Source organism: Suncus etruscus, chromosome 1, assembly GCF_024139225.1.
Source record: "Suncus etruscus isolate mSunEtr1 chromosome 1, mSunEtr1.pri.cur, whole genome shotgun sequence".
Classification (NCBI taxonomy): Eukaryota; Metazoa; Chordata; class Mammalia; order Eulipotyphla; family Soricidae; genus Suncus; species Suncus etruscus.
In genome coordinates, this window is record NC_064848.1 from 63,870,701 (window position 1) to 63,895,865 (window position 25,165).

Here is a 25,165-nt window from a genome sequence, read left to right on the forward strand (position 1 = left end):
CCCAGGGCAAGGCCTCACACATGCAAGTGTGTTCTACTTGTTTTATGTGGTTTTTATTTGGGTGGGGTGACTTTGTTCTCTGCTTGAATCACAATTCTGGCCTCTGTTGTATGTTTTCTTATAAAATTTAGTTTTGAATCTCCCAAGATATATTCAGGGAGCCATTGTCGGCAACATTCACCTGGGAGCTGCTGGGGTACGAGTAATGCTGTGGGCCTGAGGGGCCTCCAAGCTCTGCTTGGATGACTTTATGGTGCTGGGAATTGAAGTCATAGCTTCCACATACCAGGCATATGCTCCAGACTTTGGAGCTGTCTCCTCAGCCCCTCATGTTGTGTATTTTTCCTTTGTTTTTTTGGGCTAAAGCTCTGGCATTTAGGGGCTGCTCTCACTCTGGGCTCAGGGGTCACTCCTGGCACTGCTCAGAGGACCCAGCATTTTGATGGGATCAAACCAGGAGAGACCACACATGCCTTATCTTCTGTGCTATCTTTCCAGCCCCTATAGTTTATTATTTTCAAAGCAAACCATAGTTGAATATTTGTACTTATGAGTCATGCAAGCCTTCCTGAAAATTTCAAAATTAGAGATTGTTTAGGTCAGTCCTTTTTATGATATCCATTAAAATAAAATGCCCTTTATGTGCATTAGAACTTGCGAAATGTGTTAGTTATCTACCTATTTTAGTTCAAATAGTTGTATGGTTCCAGTTGAATAATTAAAATAATGAAGAATTTTTCTCTTTTTCTTTTCCTCTCCCCACTCCTCTCTTCCCTCTCCTCATCTCTCCTCAGTAGATGTGAAATCCTGATAAGTAATTTTCAACTGTAGTATAAACTTTTGACCCTGTAGAATGTGTGAAATGTTGAGTTGTTTTCATCTAGTTAATCTGAGATGACACAGAAAGTATTGCCCAGTCAGGCATCTCCTTCTCCCTCCTTGCCCTAAGTGGACTCAAAGATTGAAGAGATCCTGTGGGGGATAGAGTAGCATTGGTGTAGTTGTGTGCAAATGTGTCAGAAAACGTCAATGTTTTACTTTTAGGTGGCACTTTCATAGTTAATGAGTGTTCCTGAGGCAAGGCAGGATCATGCACGTAGCTTTCAGTACAACCATTTATAATCTTTTTACATTTAAATTTTATTTACTTTCCCCTCCCTTTTTCTTTTTGTTACTGTTATTTTTGGATTCACACACTTAGTTACATTATTCACAAACTTATTACTGGTAGGCTTACTTGGGTCCTATTCTGGTACAGCAGAGATCACATTTTGTTGTGTGACACCAGGGATCCTGAGGAACAGTGCCAGGATGCCAGGCCTAGCATTTCCACTGAGTAGTGGCTAACAGCATTAGCCAGACCTGGTTTCAAATAAATAACTTTCTTTGGAGTGGGGGGGTTTGGGCCACACCTAGCAACACTCAGGGGTTACTTCTGGCGCTGCACTAAAAAATTACTCCTAGCAGGCTCAGGGGACCATATGAGATGCTGAATATAAAACCCAGGTCAGCTGTGTGCAAAGCAAACACCTATCTCTCTGGCCCCTCAAGTAAACTTTTAAGTTTACTTAACTCTAGTTACTGTACTCTTTTTTTTTTTTTTTTTTAAATATGGAATGCTTCACGAATTTGCATGTCATCCTTGTGCAGGGGCATGCTAATCTTCTCTGTATCGTTCCAATTTTAGTATATGTGCTGCTGAAGCGAGTACGTAACTCTACTCTTTTTTTTTTGTTTGTTTGTTTTTTTTTGTGGTTTTTGGGTCACACCCGGCAGTGCTCAGGGGTTATTCCTGGCTCCAGGCTCAGAAATTGCTCCTGGCAGGCACGGGGGACCATATGGGGCGCCGGGATTCGAACCGATGACCTCCTGCATGAAAGGCAAACGCCTTACCTCCATGCTATCTCTCCGGCCCCCCGTAACTCTACTCTTAACTCATCTTTACTTAAATCTTCTTTACTTAGTTCTACTTTATTCTAGTTAACCTAGGTAAGTTCACTTAACTTTGGTAGTCAGAGAGGAATTCAGCACCAAAGAAATTCTGAAATTTCTGTTAATGTACCAAGGAAACTGTAATAAGATATATGAATCTTTTTTCCTTTTTAAAATAGTTTTTATTTATTTCAATTTCTTTATCATTAAAGTTTGTTTTTGGACCACATTCAGCCATAGTTGGGTTATTCCTGGTTCTGCATCTAGGAACTCTGACAGTAGTTGGGGACCATTTGGGATGCTAGGGATCATAATCGGGTTAGCCAAGGAAAACACTACCCACTATATTATCTCTCTCCAGCCCAATATTTTTCATTATTATTATTTAAAAATATTTTGTATTTGAGTTACATGAATCTTGCTGAGTAAAAAAAAAAAGAATATTGTGAGAGCTCAAAGGAACACAGAGATAGCCGAGTCTCTTCCATAAGTTGTGTACTTTTTTCACTTTCAAAAGTTCTTTGCATGTATTAATTTATTTGATCTTTAATGCAACACTATAAGGTAAGTATCCTTAATACCTCTGTTTTTTTTTTTTTTTTTTTTTTTTTTGGTTTTTGGGCCACACCCGGTGATGCTCAGGGGTTACTCCTGGCTATGCGCTCAGAAGTCGCTCCTGGCTTGGGGGACCATATGGGGCGCCGGGGGATCGAACCGCGGTCCGTCTCCTAGGCTAGCGCAGGTAAGGCAGGCACCTTACCTCGAGCGCCACCGCCCGGCCCCAATACCTCTGTTTTAATGAAGATGAATAGCCTGCCAAGGTCAAAACTAGTAATCGATGAAGACAGAAATTAAATTCAGGCAGTTCAGCTCCACTGTTTGGACTCCCAGTCACTAGTTTACATTATTTTCATTATTTCTTTTGGAAGGGTCTGCGTGTACAAAGTAAGAAACTCTGGGCCAGAGTGATACTAGAGGGGAACAACCAGCACTACAATCTCCAGCACCATATGTAGTCCCTGAGCCCTTCTAGGAATGATCCCTGAGTACAGAGCAAGGAGTAACCCTGAGCACTGCCATTTGTGGCCCCAAAACAAAAGTAAGAAACTTTTGGCCTGACTGAAGTTTTAGAGTATCCACACTCAGGATTGGGAAGTGAAATGAGGCTCAGTGGCATAGTACATGCTTTGCCTGCATAAGACCTGGGACACACACACACACACACACACACACACACACACACACACACACACACACACACACACGAGATTCTGAAGTACCCAGCATCAGGCATGTACAAACTCGATCACTGAAATTACTCTGGTACATACCAATAGACTGGTGAGAATGTAGAGATGTACTGACAGCATGAGTGTGGCAACCCAGGTTCACTGCAAGGGATAGGAAAGGAAAGAGAGTGGAGGGGAGGTGTGGGGTGAATTTAGGGCAGGGCATGAACAAATATCTGGTTCAGACTGAGAGGCTGCTGCAGGAACAGTAGATAAAGGCTGGAGTGACCTGATAGACCCAGGGAAGAATAGGGGGCATTTGTCATGACAAGATGCCCTCCTCCCTTGGGGCACAAATCATTAGTGGATTTATCATTATGCCATATTTTAGGGAAATTAGTAAACTCATTTAAAAACTGAGCACCGGGCCGGGGTGGCGCTGGAGGTAAGGTGCCTGCCTTGCCTGCGCTAACCTAGGACGGACCGCGGTTCGATCCCCCGGCGTCCCATATGGTCCCCCAAGAAGCCAGGAGCAACCTCTGAGCGCATAGCCAGGAGTAACCCCTGAGCGTCACAGGGTGTGGCCCAAAAACCAAAAAAAAAAAACAAAAAAAAAAAAAAAAAAAAAAAACTGAGCACCATGGGGCCGGAGAGATAGCATGGAGGTAAGGCGTTTGCCTTTCATGCAGGAGGTCATCGGTTCGAATCCCGGCATCCCATATGGTCCCCTGTGCCTTCCAGGAGCAATTTCTGAGCCTGGAGCCAGGAATAACCCCTGAGCACTGCCGGGTGTGACCCAAAAACCACAAAAAAAAAAAAAAAAAAAAAAAAAACTGAGCACCATATATGGTCCCACATATGGGCCATAGCACATTTACTTATAGGCAAAGTCCTTTGAGTCTCATCCCCCTTAATATCTCTCTGGTCCATAAAGTACTTCACTTTGGAACAAAGCCAATCACATTCAACTATAAAAATAGGCAACTAAAGCATAACTGTGCAGTATTCCCAATAAATCATCTCAAGTTAGCCAAACTGACCTAGCTCCTAACTTCACAGAAGCTGTCAAGATTGAAATGAACACACTTGTAATTTTCACAGAAGTATCTATTGGTTACTGTGAACATCCTCAGGACTACTGTGAACAAGGAGACCCCTAAGGTCCCATTTAGTCAATTATAGCTGATCGGGTAAGATATCACAAGGAATCTTTTTTTTTTTTTTTTTGGATTTTGGGCCACACCTGGCAGTGCTCAGGGGTTACTCCTGGCTGTCTGCTCAGAAATAGCTCCTGGCAGACACGGGGGACCATTTGGGACACCGGGATTCGAACCAACCACCTTTGGTCCTGGATCGGCTGCTTGCAAGGCAAACGGCCGCTGTGCTATCTCTCCGGGCCCATCACAAGGAATCTTAAGGTGAGAACTTAATGTTCTATGCCACACCACTTAGATGATCTTTAATAAATGGTTAATGGAGGGCAGTGAGCAAAGGCAGGGGTGTTGTGAAATGCAGCTGCAGGTGGTGACTTTGCCACTCCAGTGGGGTTGGACATTCTCTGAACTCACCCCAAGGACACCTGGACAGCATGTTGTATGTCAGTTATTTTTCAACCAGGAATATGGTCAGCTTATGCTTCAAGGATTTTCAATCTCTGTGACAGGCATACCCTTGCCCATTCCTTTTTTATTTTTATTTCTTATTTAAGAACCATGATTACATACATGATTGTAGTTGGGTTTCAGTCATAAAAAGAACACCCTCCTTCACCGGTGCAACCTTCCTACCACCAATGCCTCCAGCTCCCTCCTTCCCCACCACCTGCCTGTCTTCGAGACAGGCATCTGCTTCTCTCACTCATTAACATTGCCATGATAGTTAGTGTAGTCATGTCTCTAACTAAACTCACCACTCTATATGGTGAGATTCACATTAAGAGCCAGTCCTTCCAGACCTCATCTCTGTTGTCTCTGGGCATTATTACAATAATGTCTTTTTTTTTGTTGTTGTTTTTTGTTTGTTTGTTTTTGGGCCACACCCAGCAATGCTCAGGGGTTTACTCCTGGCTATCTGCTCAGAAATAGCTCCTGGCAGGCATAGGGAACCATATGGGATGCCTGATTCGAACCAATCACCTTAGGTCCTAGGTCGGCCTCTTGCAAGGCAAACACTGCTGTGCTATCTCTCCGGCCCCAATAATGTTTTTTGTTTTGTTTTGTTTTTAAGTCCATAGATGAGTGAAACTATTCTGTGTCTATCTCTCTCCCTCGACTTATTTCACTCAGCATGATAGATTTCATGTATATCTATGTATAGGAAAATTTCATGACTTCATCTGTCCTGACAGTTGCATAATATTCCATTGTGTATATATACCACAGTTTCTTTAGCCATTCATCTGTTGAAGGGCATCTTGATTGTTTCCAGAGTCTGGCTATTGTAAATAGTGCTGCAATGAATATAGGTGTGAGGAAGGCATTTTTGTATTTTGTTTTTGTATTCGTAGGGTATATTCCTAGGAGTGGTATAGCTGGATCATATGGGAACTCAATTTCCAGTCTTTTGAGGAATCTCCATATTGTTTTCCATAAAGGCTGGACAGGATGGCATTCCCACCAGCAGCGAATAAGAGTTCCTTTCTCTTCACATCCCTGCCAGCCCTGATTGTTCTTGTTCTTTGTGATGTGTGCCAGTCTCTGTGGTGTGAGATGGTACCTCATTGTTGTTTTGATTTGCATCTCCCTGATGATTAGTGATGTGGAGCATTTTTTCATGTGTCTTTTGGCCATTTGTATTTCTTTGAGAAATTGTTCATTTCTTCTCCCCATTTTTTGATGGGGTTAGATGGTTTTTGTTTGTTTGTTTATTTTTGGTAAGTTCTGCTAGTACCTTGTATATTTTCTATATTAGCCCCTTATCTGATGGGTATTAGGTGAATAGTTTCTCCCATTCTGTGGGTGACTTTTGTATCCTAGGCACTATGATACACCTATTAGGTGCAGAAGCTTCTCAGCTTAATATAGTCCCATTGGTTTATTTTTGCTTCCACTTGTTTGGAGAGTGCTGTTTCCACCTTGAAGATGCCTTTAGTCTCAATGTCATGGAGTGTTTTACCTATGTGTTGTTCTATATACCTTATGGCCTGATATCAAGGTCTTTAATTCTTTTGGATTAGACCTTTGTGTATGGTGTTAGATGAAGGTCTGAGTTTTTTTTTTTTTTTTTTTTTTTTTTGCATGTGGCTGGCCAGTTGTGCCAACACCACTTGTTGAAGAGGCTTTCTTGCTCCTTTATCAAAAATTAATTGATTGTATGCATGGGGCACATTCTCTGAAACTCAAGTCTATTTCACTGATCTGAGGGTCTGTCTTTATTCCAGTACCATGCTGTTTTAATGACTATAGCTTTGTAATATAATTTAAGTTTGGAAAAGTAATGCTTCCATATTTCTTTTTGACATTCCTGACTCTTCCAAGCTTATATGAATTAATGCTGCAGTGTTTTACTAGGATAATTTTGGTGGATTTTCATTATGCAACTGTGGAAATAAAGGAAATTTAATCAAATGAAAAGCTAAAGGCTGTCCTGAACTTACTAGAGCAACTTTTGCCATGGGCTTAGGAAAGCTTTATGGAAAAGTATTATTATGTCTTGTTTACCAGACTAATACCTATAGCCAAACTGTCTACCACAGTTTTGGATGTTGTCTGAAGATTTACTTTGTTCAATGCACTGAGGGTTTTTTTGGGTGGGGCAGGGGAAGGGATGGAGGTGGCATACCGAGAGTTGCTCAGGGTTTACTCCTGCTTCTGTGCTCAAGGATCACTTTGAGAGTTCTGAGTTGGGTATAAGTTGATGGTCGGGTACAAAAGCCGTACCCATTATATTAGTATTCAAGTTTCTAACTTTTTATTTGAAATCATAATATACTTTAATTCACAGGGGTGGGAGAGATAGTATAGCAGGTAGGATGTTTGCCTTGCACGTTGCTTAGAGAGGTTCAATCCCTGGCATTCCATGTGGTCCCCTAAGCAACTGCTAGGAGTGATTTTTGAGCCGGAGCCAGGCTCTGGCTGAGCATTGCCAGATATGGCCCCAAAGCAAAACCAAAACAATTATATTTAATTTAACTTCAAAATATATTCAATGCCATTACAATTATTTTAATTATATTATAAATATAATCTTACTCATGAGGACTTTTTTGGGGGGGATGTTTGTTTTGGGGGATGTTTGTTTGTCATACCTGGTTATGCTCAGGACTTACTTCTGCTTCTGGGCTCAGGGACCACATTTGGTGGTGGTACATATTTGGTACCTGGAATGGAATTGGGTTAGTCACAAGCAAGGCAAATATAATCTGTAACATATATTTGTTATATATATATCTATAATAAATATAGATATATTTGTAATATATCTGGCCTCAGGTGAGGTAGTCTAGTCTACTTTTTTTTTTTGGATACAACAAGCTCTGGCAGTGGTTGAGGACCATGAAATGCTAGGCATCAAATCTGGGATTTTCTTCTGTGAAAGATGCGATCTGCCCATTGAGCTGTCTTGATGCCCCTTGTCTAATATTACCAGCCTGGGAATGAGCAATTTACCATTTCAATTTACCAATCAATTACCAATCAATTCAGAAGTTTGGGGTAGGTGACAACATCCTGCAGGCATTTCTGTGCTCCAACATTTTGTTTGTTTTGGGGCCACACCGGCTGTGATCAGGTATTATTCCTGGGGGTGCTCAGGAAACCAAATGGGGTACCGGGAATCAAATCTGGGTCAGCCATATGCAAGACAAATGCTCTCCCAGTGGAACTCTCTCCAGCCTCTGTACTCTAACTTTTGTAGGTGAAAATTTAGTCAGAAGGGAATTTTCACAATCTTTCTGAGTCATCTTGAAAAGAAAATGACCCCTTACTAAAAGCCCTTTGCTGAGGCCATTAGAAGAATTGGCCAGTTATTAGCTACTAGTAGTCAGAGATCAGGCCCTGAGGCATCTTTTTTATTTGGTTTGGTTTTTGGGCCAGTGCTCAGGGTCCTGTGCTAGAGGTAGTGCTGGGGGACCATATGGAATGCTGGTGATCAAACTGGGTTGGCCACATGCAAGGCAATCTACTGTGCTATTGCTCCATGTCTCACATCCCCCCCTCCCCTGTGGCATGTTCTAAACAACTGATCTTATCATTATCTCTTGAGTTGCAATTTCTCACATACTTAGAATATTTCCTGCCTCAGACTTCCCAAGTCTAAATGTGATTTTTGTTCTACCAGGATGCTGGGGATAGCCATGGGTCCATTAAAAGTAAAATACTTGGGCCCGGAGAGATAGCACAGCGGCGTTTGCCTTGCAAGCAGCCGATCCAGGACCAATGGTGGTTGGTTCGAATCCCGGTGTCCCATATGGTCCCCCGTGCCTGCCAGGAGCTATTTCTGAGCAGACAGTCAGGAGTAACCCCTGAGCATCGCTGGGTGTGGCCCCCCCCAAAAAAAAAAAACAAAAAAAAAAAAGTAAAATACTTTGTCACTTTCTATTATTTAAATGTAAATTTCTTTATGGAGAGGTGGGAAAGTTGCTGAGGACATACTTCGTTAACTTCTTCCTCCCTGTATTCCCTAGATTGAAAAATTAACCTTCCTGCATGGTTGTCATTGGCCTTGTGCACCACTGACCCAGGTTAGATTTCTGGCATCCTATAGGGTTCCTCAAGCTCTCCAAAAGAGATTCTTGGGTTAGGAGCCAGGAGAAACCTTTGAACACCATAGGGTGTGGGTCAAAAAGAAAAGAAAATTTTTTTGGGGCTTTGGGCTACACCTGGCAGCATTCAAGGGTTATTCCTGGTTCTGTGCTCAGAAATTGCTCCTGGCAGTCTCAGGAGACCATATTGGATGCCGTGGATTAAACCTGGATTCGTTCCGGGTAGGCTGAGTGCAAGGCAAATGCCCTACCACTGTGCTATTGCTCCAGCTCCAGAAATTTTAAATTGGAAAAAAATGTAAAGTTCTCTTTTTATTCATGCAGAAATATTTATTTTAGTTGACAGTCTCTCTGCCTCTCATTTTTTCTTTGGACTAGACCCAGTGATGCTTAAGTTTTATTTCTGGCTCTGCACTCAGGAATCATTCCTGGTAGGCTTTGGATGCCAGGGATCAAATCCTTACCTGCTCTTTTATCTCTGTTGACAGTCTCCTTTCTGCCTCACCAGTGGCACTTTGACTACTCAGGCTAAATGTGTGTGTGTGTGTGTGTGTGTGTGTGTGTGTGTGTGTGTGTGTGTGTGTGTGTAAGGATGGAGGGTGGGGAAGGGGGTGGCAGAAGATCCTGTGACACTCAAGCATCAGAACAAGTTTTTTTGGAGGGGGAGTATTTTGGGTGATGCTCAGGGTGTTTGGGGACCATATAGGATGCCAGGGATCAAAACTAGGTCAGAGCTTGCAAGGCAAGTGTCTTACGTGCTGTACAATATCACTCTGCGCCCCCGAGGTTACTTCTGGCTCTGTGCTCAGAAATTGCTCCTGGCAGTCTCAGGGGACAATATGTAATACCAGGAACAGAACCTGGGTCTGTCCTGGGTTGGCCACATGCAAGGCAAATGTCCTACCTACCACTCTATCTCTCCGCCCACCCACCCCCCAAGTATTTTTACAGAAATGTAGACTGAGGAACTAAGACTTCTTAGAGCCTCATTTGGTTAAGATGGAAACAAAATTTGAAATTATGAAAATATTGTCAGTTTTTGTGTTGCACTGTTGTACAGAATTTGCTTAATAGATACTGATTTCCAAAAAGCCCATGCTTTTTTAGGGACAGAGCTGAACTAAATGTAAGTATACTTTGTATATACGAGTTCATGATGAGTGGATTATTGGAGACATTAAACTGCCTGTATGTGGGAGTTTAGGTGAATTTCATTTTGATTTACCTATATTTCTTGAGCACCTGCTCAAAGACTATTGACTTACTTTGCCCCTGCACATAAAGAGATTATAAATGTAGTTATGAGATTCAGGATTGACCTATAAATTTCTCCATTTTCCTTTAATCTGAATACTTATCTCTTTCCTGCACATATGATAACTTGCTTGCATTTACTTTTAGAACATACCCTTCTTGCTCTGCTGGCTATAACAATGTACCCAGAGGGCAACAAAGAGGAAAAACAAATACCAGGATCTCCACTCTGATTCTCATTTCAAATTGACCATTTGGTCTGATGACATAGGTCAATTGGTGTTCCCAGATAAATATGCATTGCAATGGTATTTGGCTCTGTCTTTCTCTCATAGAGAGGGCAACTCCCAGCAATTTTAAGGGGTGTGGGGGTAGCAATCGGTGCCAGGGATATAACTCAGGTCCCTTACCTGCAAAGCGTTTGCTCCAAATGCTTTCAGCTGCCTCCACTTCCCAACCCCCATCTTTTTTTCTTTCTTTTTTTTTTTTTTTCCCCTTTTGTGATACCAGAGATTGAACCCAAGGCCTTATTCATGCATGCAAGTGTTGAATTTACTTTGGCTCTGTGCTCAAAGATCACTGGGGATTGGGGGCCTGGAGGTACCTATGTGGTGCTAGGGATCGAACCCAGGTTTGCTATGTTAGGCAAGTAGTGCCTTACATGCCAAACTATGTTTTTTTTTTTTAAACAAGTAAGTGTTCATAGTTAGCATGAAGGGAAGTGGTGGAGGAGGCTCCTCCCAGAAAGTAGTGCAAATCAAACCCAAGAAGTAAATAAAACTGCATCCTTCCCCACAGAGAGATTGCTATTCTAGTTTTCCTAGCGCTACTGCAAAAAACATTTTATTATTATTTTTTTTTTGGTTTTTGGGTTACACCCAGCAGCGCTCAGGGGGGTCTCAAACTCAATTTACCTGCGAATCGCAGGAGGCAAAGTCCGGGTGATCCTTGAGTGCAAAGTCAGTTGTAAGCCTTGAACATTGGGGGGTGTGACCCAAACAACTAAAACAAAACAAAACAAAAAAAGATTCCTCTAGGGTAGGGTCACAAAATGTTGTACGGACGGCCTGAGAGCTGCAAGTTTGAGACCCCTGCGTGGAGGCGGGTTCAGAAATCGCTCCTGGCAGGCTCAGGGGACCGTATGGGATGCTGGGATTTTAACCACCTTCTTTCTGCATACAAGGCAAACAAACACCTTACCTCCATGCTATCTCTCTAGCCCTACTGCAAAAATCTTAAACCTGTGTGTCTGGAGGGACTGTGCTCAGCCCGCCCTGTGACGATTTACATTCAAAGAGCCACAGAAACTCGTTGGCTCTGAGCTTCTTAGAGTGGAGGGTTTTTGGAGGAGGGGACTAACTCCTAATGAGGGGCTGAATGAGGTGAGTTATTTTGGGAGGGGGGAGGGAAGCTATACCTAGAGTTGCCTAAATGCAATGACAGGCTCAGAGCTTGGGTGTCACTGGGTGCCCCTTGGATGCCACTTTTTTTTTTTTTTTTTTTTGTGGTTTTTGGGTCACACCCGGCAGTGCTCAGGGGTTATTCCTGGCTCCAGGCTCAGAAATTGCTCCTGGCAGGCACGGGGGACCATATGGGGCGCCGGGATTTGAACCGATGACCTCCTGCATGAAAGGCAAACGCCTTACCTCCATGCTATCTCTCCGGCCCCTTGGATGCCACTTAATGGTGGTGCTGGGGAACCATATGAACCATGGCCTCTTGCATGTGCGCTCCAACCTTTTGAGCTGTCTCTTTGAGATGGGTGTGTTGTTTTTTATCGTGTGTGTGTATGTTTGGTTTGGTCCATACCTATTTCTCTTTAGGACTTCTGACTATACTCAGGGACAACACCTGGCAGGACTGGGAGACCATATTGGTTGCTGAGGATTGAACAAGACCTGGTCTTTGTGTAAGACTTTAATTAGCATATGTGTGGCGCTGACTCCCCACCTCATCCTGTCAGCTGGGTGCACCCTCCCTTATTCTCAAAGGGGTTTTCCTTAGTCACTCATAAAAACATGTGTTAAATTAACATTTTTAACTTTAAGTTTCATGATTTACAATACTGTTAATGACAGAGTTTCAGGAATAAAGTTTCCAGCTCAACACCCATCTATATCTCTCTTTTTGTGGTGTCAGGGATTGGACCAAGACCTATTATTACTTACCAGGCAAGTGCTTTCACATTGAGTTCCAACCCTGGCTCACTGAAAGCGTTTTCCATTTGAGGAGTTTCTGTGGCATATTCTGTACTGCACAGAGCAATGGTTGATTTGCTTTCCTAGACTGAACACAACCTGTGGCTCAATTTTTGCTTGTGAAAATTTCCTTTGATAGGCGAAGAGACTATTGGACAAATAAGAGAAAATGTGTCTTAAGGATTAGGCAAGTGGGTTTAAACCAGGCTGATATGGGGGAGGGAGAGGAATGCTGCAGTCAGTTAGTTGGGATTAGGGAAATGTTACACATTAGGATGGAATTTGTTTCAATTCTGCCTTCCTAGAACATCAGAAAACTGACCAATACTGTCTTTCATTGTCTGAAGATTGACATTATAATGATTGACAATCTTGATCCAACCCACAGTTTCCCAAGTAGCTTGTTTCATTTGGTTTGGTTTGGTTTGGTTTTTGGGTCATAGTTAGCCGTGCTCAGGGGACCAACCATATGTGGTGCCAGGATCCAACTCGGGGCAGCGCATGTAAGGCAAGCACCCTACCCACTGTACTATTTCTTGAAGCCAAAAGCAGTTTGTTTTCACATCCTGATCCTAGTTTGCCCTTTAGCCTCTGGCAGAAAAAGGCCTTTCTGGGCAACTTCAAATGTGAATGTGTTTGTTTACAGTCCTGATGTTTCCTTACCTATCCTTTGAGTATCTTTTGAGGGTCAGTAGCTGAGGAGTGGCAGAGGCTGAGTGGGAGCTGAGTGGTGCTGGGCTTTCAGAAGTTGTAGAAACTAGCTGCTGTGGATCTGGTAGGTATCTGCACTCACATACTTCAAGGAGGACATATACTGGACATAGCATTTCAATTTAACGTTTAGCTTTCAACAGAAAAGCAAATCAGGAACACTTTTATGTTATTTTTTTGACAATTTTTGTCAAAAGCACAAGGAGATACACAGGAAAAAGCCAAACTATTTTCCCAGTTCCCAGTGCCTCTTTATTGGGGGTTGGGGCCAAAGATGAGGGTGGGGCTTGGTTTTCAGGAGGTCCCAGTTCTGCTCAGAACATCCAGGCAGGACCCAAATAGCAATCTTCTTTTGGTTTTTGGACCATGCCTGGCCAGCTCATGTATATGTGCTCTGAGATCATTCCTGGAGGGTCTGGGGTGTGTGAGATGGGGACAACCATAGGCCAGGCTGGGATCAAATCTAGTGGGTCACATGCAAGGCAAACACCCTCACACCATACTAACTTTTCTGCCTCATAAATCAGATGATAGTTTTTAGCCAACTGGGTAACTGGTTCAGCACAAGGACCAGAAAATGTGATATTGCTTGTGCCCTATAGTATTAGGGATACTCGAGCCAACCAGAGGGTACTGGAGGCTTCCATGACTAAATCCAGGGATACGTGGGGTATGGGATAGAAACATGTGGTGCTCAAAATGTTAGGCATGCATCCTTAACCTCTCTACTATTTCCGGCTACCGCAGTTACCTGTTTCCGTCTGTTTCTTTTTTGATTTTGTTTTTGGGCCACACCCAAAACAAGAATTTCTCTTGGTGGTGCTAAGAATTTAAATTAGGTTTGCCACAAGCAAGCAAGTTCCTTCACTACTGTTATTTCTTCATCCTTCTAATCAGTTTATTCAGAATTGTCCCTGAGATATTCTGTTAGCAGTAACACACATATATGTACATATATCAATTTTGGTTTATATGCTACACCATACAATGCTCATGGCTTACTTTCAGTCTGTGTCTAAGAGTCACTCCTGGTGGGGAGTAGGGAACCCTATGGGATGCTGGGATTGAACCTAGCTTGGCTGCATGCAGTGCAAACATCCTACCCACTGTACTATCTGTCTGATGTATATATATTTATATATAAATACATTTATGCCATAATATACATATGTTTTATATAATATATAGGTATATACTTATATATAAAAGATAAGTGATATAAATATTTTTAATAATATTTTAGGGCATAATATTATTTGATTGTCATGAAACAAATACAAAGCCTGGGTACATTTTCTCATGTAACTGAGACCAAAAATGTGTTGGGCTTTTTGTCTGTAATCATGGTGTAAGGGTAGAAAAAATTGTGTCCTGTTTTTGCCTTGTTTTATTTGGGGCCATACCTAGCAATGTACAATATATAGGAATCACTTTTGGCTGTATTCAAGAGACTAGGAGATTGAACCTAACCTCCTGCGTGCATTCTATCTCTTTTAGCTATCATTCTAGCACCTTTGTATGAATTTTAGCAGGTTTTTTTTGTTTGTTTTGTTTTTTACTTAGACAACCTATCAATTCTACTGATTTTTTTTTTTTTTTTTACAATTCATGAAAATGTGTAATTAAAATCTTGTTGTCTTATATGACACCAAGTATTTTATTGCAAAATTGGCTGGTCATAAAGTAAATTTTGTGGTGATGATTGGTGCAAATTTCTTTCAGCATAAGTGACAAGGAAGTTGCAAATGGAAAGATTGTTCTATAGCACAGTAAAGGAGGAAGCATCATTCTAAATTCTGAGAAGCAGGAACAGAATGAAACCCACCTGTGGATTCTTAGGAAGTGGTGCCCAGGCCACTGAACTCTGTTCTCGTTCAATGGACCAGGACATTATGCAATGCTCTCAGGCAGGCGAATAAACAAGGTCGGCAGCCAGCATTTATTCCACAAGAAAAGAACTTGCTGCTTAGATTCCTGAAGGATTGCGTGAGTGCTCTCAGGGCCGGGAATACCAAATAATGCCCGGGGTCTTTTAGCCCTGCCAGACTGCAGGCAATTATTTGGAGAGCCACAGATCTTTCAAGTGTGTTTTTTTTTAACGGATGCTTCCTTTTTCCTTCTGTGTCATCGCCTCCTTGTTATTTCATTAGAGTTCACATTCAAGAGTATAGTTATCAGATCAGGCCTGCTCACAGAGAGAGGCTCTGCTTGTTACACTGGAAAGAAAAGTGATTTGTTTATTTACAGTGTCAGGAATCTAATCCAGGGCCTCACATAGACAGTAGAAGGAAGTGTGAGAATTGTGCCCTGCTTGTGGGGTTTTTGCTGAGTGGAGCCTCTCTCTTCCTTTTGTCCATACAACTTTATTGGGCCTCATCCCTTCCCAGGTTTAGAGGACACAATTGCTTCTTTTCATAATGCTTTTCTTACAAGGTGAGTTGGGTAAATAAAGAATACCATTCTGAACTTAAGGATCCCAGACCATTTTGGGGGGCTGGGGAGTTTGGAAAAATTTTTTTTTCCAGAGCCAAAATGATAGTACAGCAGGTAGGGTGCATATAACTGACCCAGGGTCTATCCTCATCAGCCCTATGGTCCACCCAGCCCTCCAGGAATGATTTCTGAGTGCAGAGCCAGGAGTAAGTCCTGAGTACCACCAGGTATATCCTCATTCCTTCCAATATTTATATTTCAAGGAAGGAATATAAATCTACCAAATATACTGTTACATGTGTTGTGTGAACAGGATTTGAATTTTTAGTTAGAACAGTCATGGCCAGGAACTTCCTCTTAGTGTCTCAGCTTTATTGTTTTCCATTTCAGATAAGTAGAGCAAGTAGATCTTGGACACATCTTCTTTTTTCTTTGTCCATTGATTCTTACCATCATTAGCTGTTATGATAGATGGTTGCCAATGAACAAGTATTTCAAATAATTCACATTATTAGGCTACTTAAGTTTCACGTGTGTGTGTGTGTGTGTGTGTGTGTGTGTGTGTGTGTGTATGTGCTGGAAATGAAACCTAGGATCTCATACTTGCCAGAAATATTCTAAGCTACACTCATAGACCACAACTGTTTATCTACCTACCTACCTACCTACCTACCTACCTACCTACCTATCTTTCTATCTATCTATCTTAGTATGTACATATGTGTAGGTGTACCTAGTATGTATATATTTATCATCTATCTATCTATCTATCTATCTATCTATCTATCTATCTATCTATCTATCTATCTATCTATGCTTTTGAGCCACATCTGGCAGTTCTCAGGGGTAATTCTTTGTTTCTTAAATATATCAGGGAAAGCCTGCAGTCCTGATTGTTTTTGTTTTTTTTGAAGTCCTGATTTTTATTATAAGAAGTAGCTTAATTCTGTTCATGTCACAGAATGTCCTGCCTTAGCTTCACACTGGAAAGTTTGATTATGATGAGCAATGGGTGAGTGAATGGGAAAAGACACCCACGCTCATTCTCACTTTTAGAAGCACGATTAGGCACCCTCCCTACTCTTAATGTTGAGGACAGGTTGTTCTATTGACTATGATTTAAACTAAATTTAAGATTGATTGTAAAATCCAAGCCATGAAGATGGCCAATTGAGGAGTATTTGATATCTACATAGTTATACATAGTTTATACATAGTTAGATCATTCTAGTGTGTGTGGGACATTGGAGAGTTGAGCTCATAATAATACCCTTTCAAGGATTTTTCTCAGTCCCTGGATTCTTCCTACAAAACAGTCACAAAAGTTTTTTTTAATTATCTTTATTTAAACACCATGATTACAAGTATAATTGTAGTTGTATGATTACAGTCATGTAAAGAACACCCCCCTTCACCAGTGCAGGATTCCCACCACCAATTTCCCAGATCTACCTACTCCCCACCCCACCACACCTGTACTTGAGACAGGCTTTCTTTTTCCCTCTTTCATTCACATTGGTATGATAGTTTTTAGTGTAGTTATTTCTCTAACTGCACTTATCACTCTATGTGGTAAACTTCATGTCATTACCTGCACCTACATGGGAGGATGGGGGGAAGTAACGGTTGGGACTGAGGCAGTAAAATATTAGAAATGAGCTTTGTAAGGCAGTATCAAGGTCCCAATATAAGATAGATATTATGGATATATGCACACAATACTATCAATATGAAAACAAAGAGAAAAAATTTCCACTGACTGTCCCAACATAAACCAATGCTAGAATAGCCTGCCCTCCTCCCAGAGCACATTCCCATTAGTGTAGGGAGAGATAGGGGGAAAGCCTGTTGACCCCTATAGAGTCCACCTAGACTGGTGCCCAGGGAAAGACTGAAGTCCAGGGGAGAAAAACCCTATACCTGGCAAGAGCTGGTCTCCAGAATCAAGGAGGAAACCAGAAGCCAGTTGTCTGCCCGCCCTCCTCCCCATGCACATCCCCCCTGGAGTATGGAGGGAGGGGGGAACATGAGGACCACTAAGAGTCCACCTGAACCCACTTCTGGCCATCTGAGCTGGCACCCAGGGAAGGCCTGGAGTCAGGGGAAAAAGACAAGGACGGCTGGGGGCCTGCCAAGCCTCCCAGCACTCCCCAGGCTAGGGAGAATAGGGAGAAAGGCTCTGGTATGGGGCTTCCCCAAACCCTATACCTGGCAAGAGCTGGTCTCCAGAATCAAAGAGGAAACCGGAAGCCAGATGAATGACAGTTTTTTTTTTTTTGTTGTTAGTTTATTTGGGGGCATTCTTGGCAGTACTTGAAAAAAAAAATTGGTGCTCGGGCAGTGCTCTCAGCAGTGGTCAGAGAGTTCTGTAGTTCCTGGGTTTGAATTGTGGGAACCAGCATATAAAATATGTGCTCTAGCACTTTGTACTATCTTCCTAGCCCTAGAAGTAAAGTACTTTAATAGATTAATCATTAGTTAACAGTACTATAGAATCTTTTTTTGTTTTTTTTTTTTTTGGTTTTTGGGCCACACCTGGTGATGCTCAGGGGTTACTCCTGGCTGTTTGCTCAGAAATAGCTCCTGGCAGGCACAGGGGGATCATATGGGACACCAGGATTCGAACTAACCACCTTTGGTCCTGGATCGGCTGCTTGCAAGGCAAACGCCGCTGTGCTATCTCTCCGGGCCCTAGAATCTTAATAGCATAGACTCACACTTCTATACAGGTATAAGATTCAGAGTATCACCTCCAAAGTTCTAGTGCAATTTCACCACCACAAAGATCCTTGTACTTGTTCCTTCACCTTGTGTGCAGTAGGCATGAATTTGACTCACAGCACTATATGGTCCCCAAGAAAAAGCAGAAGTGAGTCCTGAGTAAGCTCTGATTACTGCCAGATGTGGTCACCCCCAGTCACTCCTCAAATTAGAGACTCATAAAATGGATATAAAAATATTCTCTCTTTTATGTTTTTGGGCCACACTTGGCAGCTCTAAGGGGTTACTCCAGGCTCTGCACTCAGGAATCACCCCGACAGGCATGGAGGAGCATCTGGGATGCCGAGGATCAAACCCTGTGTGCCATGTACAAGGCAAACGCCCTACCCATTGTACTATCCATCAAGCCCTATTCTCTTTTTTGTTAATTAAGTCTAACAATATGATATGTCTCTTATAGCTTATTATTTATAAAGTATAGCTTGTTCTTTTTACAAATGATATTTTAAATTTTATGTGAAGGACCAATTTTAGGGGCATACCTAGTGATGTTCAGGGGTTACTCCTAGCTCTTCACTCAGGAATCACTCCTGGTGGTTCTGGGGTGACCATATGGGGAATTAAATCTGGGCAGACAGCATGCAAGGCAAACTACCTATCTGCTGTACTACTGCTCCAGTGCAAAGAAGGACCATTTTTAAGAAGACATTTCAATTAGAACAATTTTAGAGAAAAATGTAGGTTGTGTTTTACACTCAAGTTGCTATAAGGTAAACTAAAAGAGAAGACTATATTTTGCTGAGAATTAGAATATTCAATTGGTGTTATATAACAAAAAATGTAAAAGGTACAGAAGGAATCTAGGCTAAAGACAAAGTTAGGGCCAGAGAGATAGCATGGAGGCAAGGCGTTTGCCTTTCATGCAGAAGGTCATTGGTTTGAATCCCAGGGTCCCATAAGGTCCCCCAAGCCTGCCAGGAGCAATTCTGAGCATGGAGCCAGGAGTAACACCTGAGCAATGCGGGGTGTGACCCAAAAACCAAAAAAAAAAAAAAAAGACGTAGTTAAAATTGTACAGTTCTGGGGGCCAGAGAGATAGCACAGTGGTAGGGTGTTTGCTTTGCACGCAGCTGATCCAGGACGGATGGTAATTCCGAATCCCGGCATCCCATATGGTCCCGTGTGTCTGCCAGGAGCAATTTCTGAGCACAGAACTAGAAATAACTCCTGGGCTCTGCCGCTCTGCTGGTGTGACCCCAAAACAAAAGGACAGTTCTGAAAGCAATACCAAAAGAATAGGATTAGAAAACAATTATTGGGGGAGGGAGGACTAGAGAGATTACAGGAGGAACTATAGGAAGGAATACTGTAGTTTTGGATGCTTTGCAAATGTGGATGACCACATTTGGTTCTCCAGAGCATTGCCAGGAATGATCTCTGAAAGCAGAGCTAGGAGTAACTCCTGAGTACTGCCAGCTGTGGCAACAACAACAAACAAAAGAACAATTAGGTGGAACCAAACTGTAATTACTGTGGAGTAAATAAGTGGTGTTTCAATATTTTTTCTTTTCTTTTGGTGAAAAGGTTTTGGCTCATCTTAGCATTGCTTAGGGGCTACTACTGACTTTGTTCAATACTGATTTTTGGAGAGAATAAGGTATTAAGGAAACCATGTATGTTGGGGATAGAATCAGGCCAGGCCCCTAACAAGCAAGTGCCTAGTTTTCTGTACTAGTTTTCTGTACTAGTACTAGTTTTCTGGCCTTGGGATTTTGCATATATTCACATATAGTACTTATTGTTGGTTGGAAGGATTTTATTTTATTTTATTTTTGGTTTTTGGGTCACACCCAGAGCGCTCAGGGGTTACTTCTGACTCTATGCTCAGAAATTGCCCCTGGCAGCCACGGGGGACTATATGGGATGCCGGGATTTGAACCATTATCCTTCTGCATGAAAGGCAAATGCCTTACCTCATGCTATCTCTCCAGTCCCAGAAGGATTTTATTTTTTTTATTAAGCTATTCCCCTACTCAAACTAAAGTTGAAAGTTATTTTAAGGTATTCTTTCTCCTTTACATGACTGAAACCCAAACACCATCATGTATGTAATAAAGTTGTTTAAATAAAAAAAAAAGACATTCTTTCTCTCTAATATTCATTTTCTTTTTTCCACATCCAGGTGAAAATGAAATCCTTGCAACTCTACGTGCCATTTCCAGCAAAAACCAAATCTGGAGATCATATATTGGTATGGGCTATTACAACTGCTCAGTGCCACAGACAATTTTGCGGAACTTACTGGAAAATTCTGGATGGTAATGTATTATTAATGAAAAACAGGAGCCCTCTGATATATTTTGAATGATTCTCCCTTTCTTCCCATGCCTCACCTTTGTTTGGAGTCTGAAGTCTTTTCTACTGACATTCTGGTTCTATTTCTCACATTCAGGAATCTACCTCTGAAGTTCTCTGGCTTGGATATCTTCTTTACTCAAATATAGGGCACTAGGAACTTCTTCCCACTTGTTTGTTTGTTTCAGGGAATCCTCTGTGATGCTGGGGACTACAATCGGTGGAGCTAAAGGAGCTATGCAGTGTCTCTAGATCTTTGAGCCATCTCGGTGGCTCTGCTTTTTCCCATGTTTCTTGCATTACATAGTTCTAAAGTTCTAAATTGTGAATGTGATTCTTCTACTTTCTCTTCAAGACTTAATGTCTGTTTTGTCTTTAAATGCATATTTGAGGGTGAAGTGATAGTACAGTGCGTGGGTAGAGCATTTGTCCTATACTTGGGCAACTTAGGTTCTTTAATCCCTGGCAACCCTATGTCTTTTGAGCATGTCAGGAGTGATTCCTGTACTCAGAGTGAGGAATGAGCACTTAAACACCATTGGCTGTGGCCCCAAACCAGGCAGCCATCCAAGCAAACAACCAACCAACCAATTGACCGACCAAACAACCAAATAAACAAGCAAACAAAAATAGATTTGAAGGGGCCAAAGAGATAGCACATGAGTAGGGTATATTCCTTGCACACAACCGACCACAAAATACCTGTGTTCAATCTCCAACATCCCATGCGGTCCCAGAGCCTGCCAGAAGTGTTCTCTGAGTGCAGAGCCAGGAGTAATCCCTGAGCACCACCAGGTGTGGCTGCAAAGCTAAAAACTAAAAAAAAAAAAAAAAAATCACCTAAAAAACACACTCACAAAAATAGCAGATTTAAGCAAGATATCAGATCTGCATGGAGGAAGATTCAGGGTTTTATTCTTTGAAGATAGGGTTAGAATTTTGTTCTATTGTTTTTGATCAATGTTATAGGAGCCCTTTCTTCACTTTTATTTTATCTTATTTTAGGTACAAAAGCTTACAATACTGTTTGTGATAGAGTTTCATGAATACAATATTCCAGCATCATACCTTCCACTGGAATGTTCATTTTCCACCACCATTGTCCTAGTGTCTCCCTACTCCCACCTCACTGAGTCCTATATATATCCTTAAATACCCCCTCTAAGTTTCCTACTGAAGACCAGATTGCCTTTGCACGTTTGTTAATCCTCTATTTTGTTTTTTCATGTTCTACATATGAGGAATCATTCTGTTTCTGCCCCTTTCTGACTAACTTAACTCCTTGACACTCTAGACCAGTGGTCCGCTAAGCACTCAGAAATTGCCCCTGGCATGGGGGGACCATATGGGACACGCACTTGCAAGGTGTCTACCTTACCTCTAGCGCCACCTCACCGACCCCAATCTTTGAAAATTATTGAATCACCAATGAACTCATTAAAGCACTAGCAAAAGGTTTAGTAAGCTCTTCTTTCTTTTTTTTTTTAAAGGATAAGAGTTAAAGAAAAATAGTAAAACAATGTGAGAGTGGCAATTGTTGTTTGCATAGGCCCAGCAAAATATGGGGGAAATGGAAAGGAAAAGCCTTGCCCTAAATACAAGAAGACCTTACCCCTGAAGTTTTCTGGCATAAGACCAACTCTGGACTCCAGGTATACTAGGTTGACCAATCCCTGAGTCATTCTTTGTGGTCCCAGTAAAATTTTTCCGCACAATTGGTGTTGTTGGTGTCAGGTTTCTATAGTTAGAGATCCTGATTTCTGTGCATATCCTAGTCAAAATCAGGATGATGTGGCGCATCCTCTGGTTTCACCTCACCATTAGAGGGCAATGCAGAGAGTCCTGCCCTGAAAGCAGGTTGTTGCTGTTGCTAAGTTGTGTGGGTGTAAAAGAACCCTCTTTGGAATAAGTCGATGCCAGAGCAGTGGTAGGGTCTTCCTTGGTAGAGGTTTGTTTCCTGGTGATGTTATAGACAACTCTGGTTGTTTTCATATCCGTGGTTCAGGGGTGAATGGACAATGCTCGTTTTTCTGAGGCCGAACCAGGTCATTATGACAATGTTCAGGTTGTAAGGCACCCTGCATTACAAAATTTGTGTGTTCCTATCTCTATTAAGTAAGAACTTGTTTGCATATATAATATTTTCCCCTTTTGGGGCCAGAGAGATAGCATGGAGGCAAGGCGTTTGGACGGTGGTTCAAATCCAAGCATCCCATATGGTCCCCCTTGCCTGCCAGGGGCAATATCTGAGCTTAGAGCCAGGAGTAGTCCCTGAGTGCTGCCAGGTGTGACCCAAAAACCAATATATATATATATATTTTTTTTTTTTTTTTTTCCCCATTTGGGTTGTTTCCAGATTTTGGCTCTTGTGAGTAGTGCTGCAATGAACTTAGGTGTGTCAATGTCTCCTTTTATAGTGTTTGTGGACCCTTGGAATAGAAGCCAAGAAGTAGAATTTCTGGGTCATAAGGAAGCTCAATTCATAGTTTTTCGAGAAGGGTTCATATTGTTTTCCATAAAGAATGGACCAGTTGACATTTCTACCAAGAGTGGATGAGGGTCTTCCCTTTGGGGTGGGGGCACACACTTGGTGTTCAAGGGTTACTCCTGACTCTGTTCTCAGAAATCACTCCTGACAGGCTCTGGGGACCATATGGGATTCTGGGAATTGAACCTAGATTAGTCACATAACAAAACAAATTCCTTACCCACCGTGCTCCAGCTCCAAAGGGGAAAGGGTCTTTCTTTTCTTTTTTTGGTCACACCCAGCAGACCATATGGGATGCCGGGATGCATGCAAACCACCGTCCCTCTGCATGAAAGGTAAATACCTTACCTCCATGCTATCTCTCTGGCCCCGAGAAAGGGTCTTTCTTATTATTATGAGTTCCGTGACTGAAAAAGATGTTAGTGTCAGAACAATATCAGGCTAACTGATGTCAACTTACTATCAGTTGTTTGTTTGTTTGCTTTTTTGGTGGTTTTTGGGTCACATCCGGCAGTGCTTAGGGGTTATTCCTGGCTCCAGGCTCGGAAATTGCTCCTGGCAGGCGGGGGGGGGGGGGGGGGGCACATCAGGATTCGAACTGATGACCTCCTGCATGAAAGGCAAACTCCTTACCTCCATGCTATCTCTCCAGCCCCCTATCAGTTTATCAGTTTTATTACTTAGCACTTTGTAGGGAAATAGAATATGTGTATTTTGCAAACAGACTGATAGAACTAAAAGAAGGTGTGAAGTAAATGGAAAAACACTTGTGTTCTTACCTCCTAGACAAGTTCTTTAGGAGCACGTGGCCAGGGTTAGGTGTGGATGAATTTGTACCTCTGTCCCTGTCCACTTCAGCTACCCTGGTTGCATATTTGGAAACTGTTTTTCCTGAACTTGATATTTCTTTTTTTTTTCTTTTTTTGGGGGGGGCACACCCATTGACGCTCGGGAGTTACTCCTGGCTATGCGCTCAGAAGTCGCTCCTGGTTTGGGAGACCATATGGGACACCGGGGGATCGAACCCCCGAACCTCGGTCCATCCAAGGCTAGCACAGGCAAGGCAGGCACCTTACCTCTAGCGTCACGGCCCGGCCCCTGAACTTGATATTTCTGGGCCAACTTTCATGCTCCTCTATTTCCCATTTCTTTCTGCTCTTTCAGTAGTGAAAGAGAGAGTCACATCTCAATGCTATGCTCTTTCTTGGCTCTTTCTTGACAAGCAGATGCTGTCTCTTCAAAGGTGTCTGAGAACAGGTCAGGGTATTTGTTTCTTCAGTCCTAGGAAGGATGGGCTAACTGAAGAGGAGGAAAGATGGGACTCTGGGCTTTGTTTCTCTTGTTTTTTGGATCAATGTCACTCATGTCACATACCAGCTAGTTTGAATAAAACATCTCAACTGAAGCCTTAGTCTCAGAGAACTGTATGCACTTATCATTTCTAGCAAAGACATACAAATGAAGGCAGTGATAATTTTGCTTCACGAATTTGTGTGTCATCCTTGCACAGGGGCCATGCTAATCTTCTCTGTATCGTTCCAATTTTAGTATATGTGCTGCCGAAGCGAGCACAGCAGTGATAATTTCTAGGTATTTTTTTCTTTTAGTTGTTGGTATAGTGGTCATTTTAATTTCAAATAGAACCGGGGCCGGGCAGTGGCGCTAAGGTAAAGTGCCTGCCTTGCCTGCGCTAGCCTTGGACGGATGAGGTTTGATCCCCCGCTGTCCCATATGGTCCCCCAAGCCAGGAGCAACTTCTGAGCACATAGCCAGCAGTAACCCCTGAGCGTTACCGGGTGTAACCAAAAACCAAAAAAAAAAAAAAATTCAAATAGACCATTATTATGCAGAAATAGAGTAAATGACGTTTTAATTTCAGGGGTAATTATAGTTACATGCAAAGATTGTCTTTTAAGTTAGCCTTGAGGAAACAAATCCATGCTAGAAAAGGGAGGGTGGATTTTAACATGGGAAATACAATATTGCTTTCATATGAGCTTTTGGAACACCTAGTTCATGCTCCACAGAAATAAATCTTAAAATTTAGGGATCAGGAGCAATAATATAGCAAGCAGGGCACTTACTTTGCATGCAGCCAACCTAGGTTCAATCCCTGGCATCCCCGATAGAGCCCTGTACCCCA

General features: G+C 42.2%; 1 protein-coding gene and 2 non-coding genes across 3 annotated transcripts in view; 1 reads left to right on the forward strand and 2 right to left on the reverse strand.

The window, feature by feature from the left end:
* The window catches only part of GLDC (glycine decarboxylase), a 109,954-nt gene that overhangs the window by 1,235 nt on the left and 83,554 nt on the right, over window positions 1–25,165 (forward strand). Inside the window, exons 2-3 of the mRNA XM_049776121.1 lie at window positions 1,688–1,707; window positions 20,362–20,497. Coding sequence (XP_049632078.1) covers window positions 1,688–1,707; window positions 20,362–20,497 — 156 coding nt within the window. The remainder of the gene's footprint in view (window positions 1–1,687; window positions 1,708–20,361; window positions 20,498–25,165) is intronic.
* On the reverse strand, window positions 1,606–1,711 carry LOC126026297 (U6 spliceosomal RNA). Its single transcript, XR_007501602.1, has one exon. It is a non-coding gene; the product is annotated as a U6 spliceosomal RNA (small nuclear RNA).
* On the reverse strand, window positions 24,488–24,594 carry LOC126026324 (U6 spliceosomal RNA). The gene has a single exon (XR_007501623.1). It is a non-coding gene; the product is annotated as a U6 spliceosomal RNA (small nuclear RNA).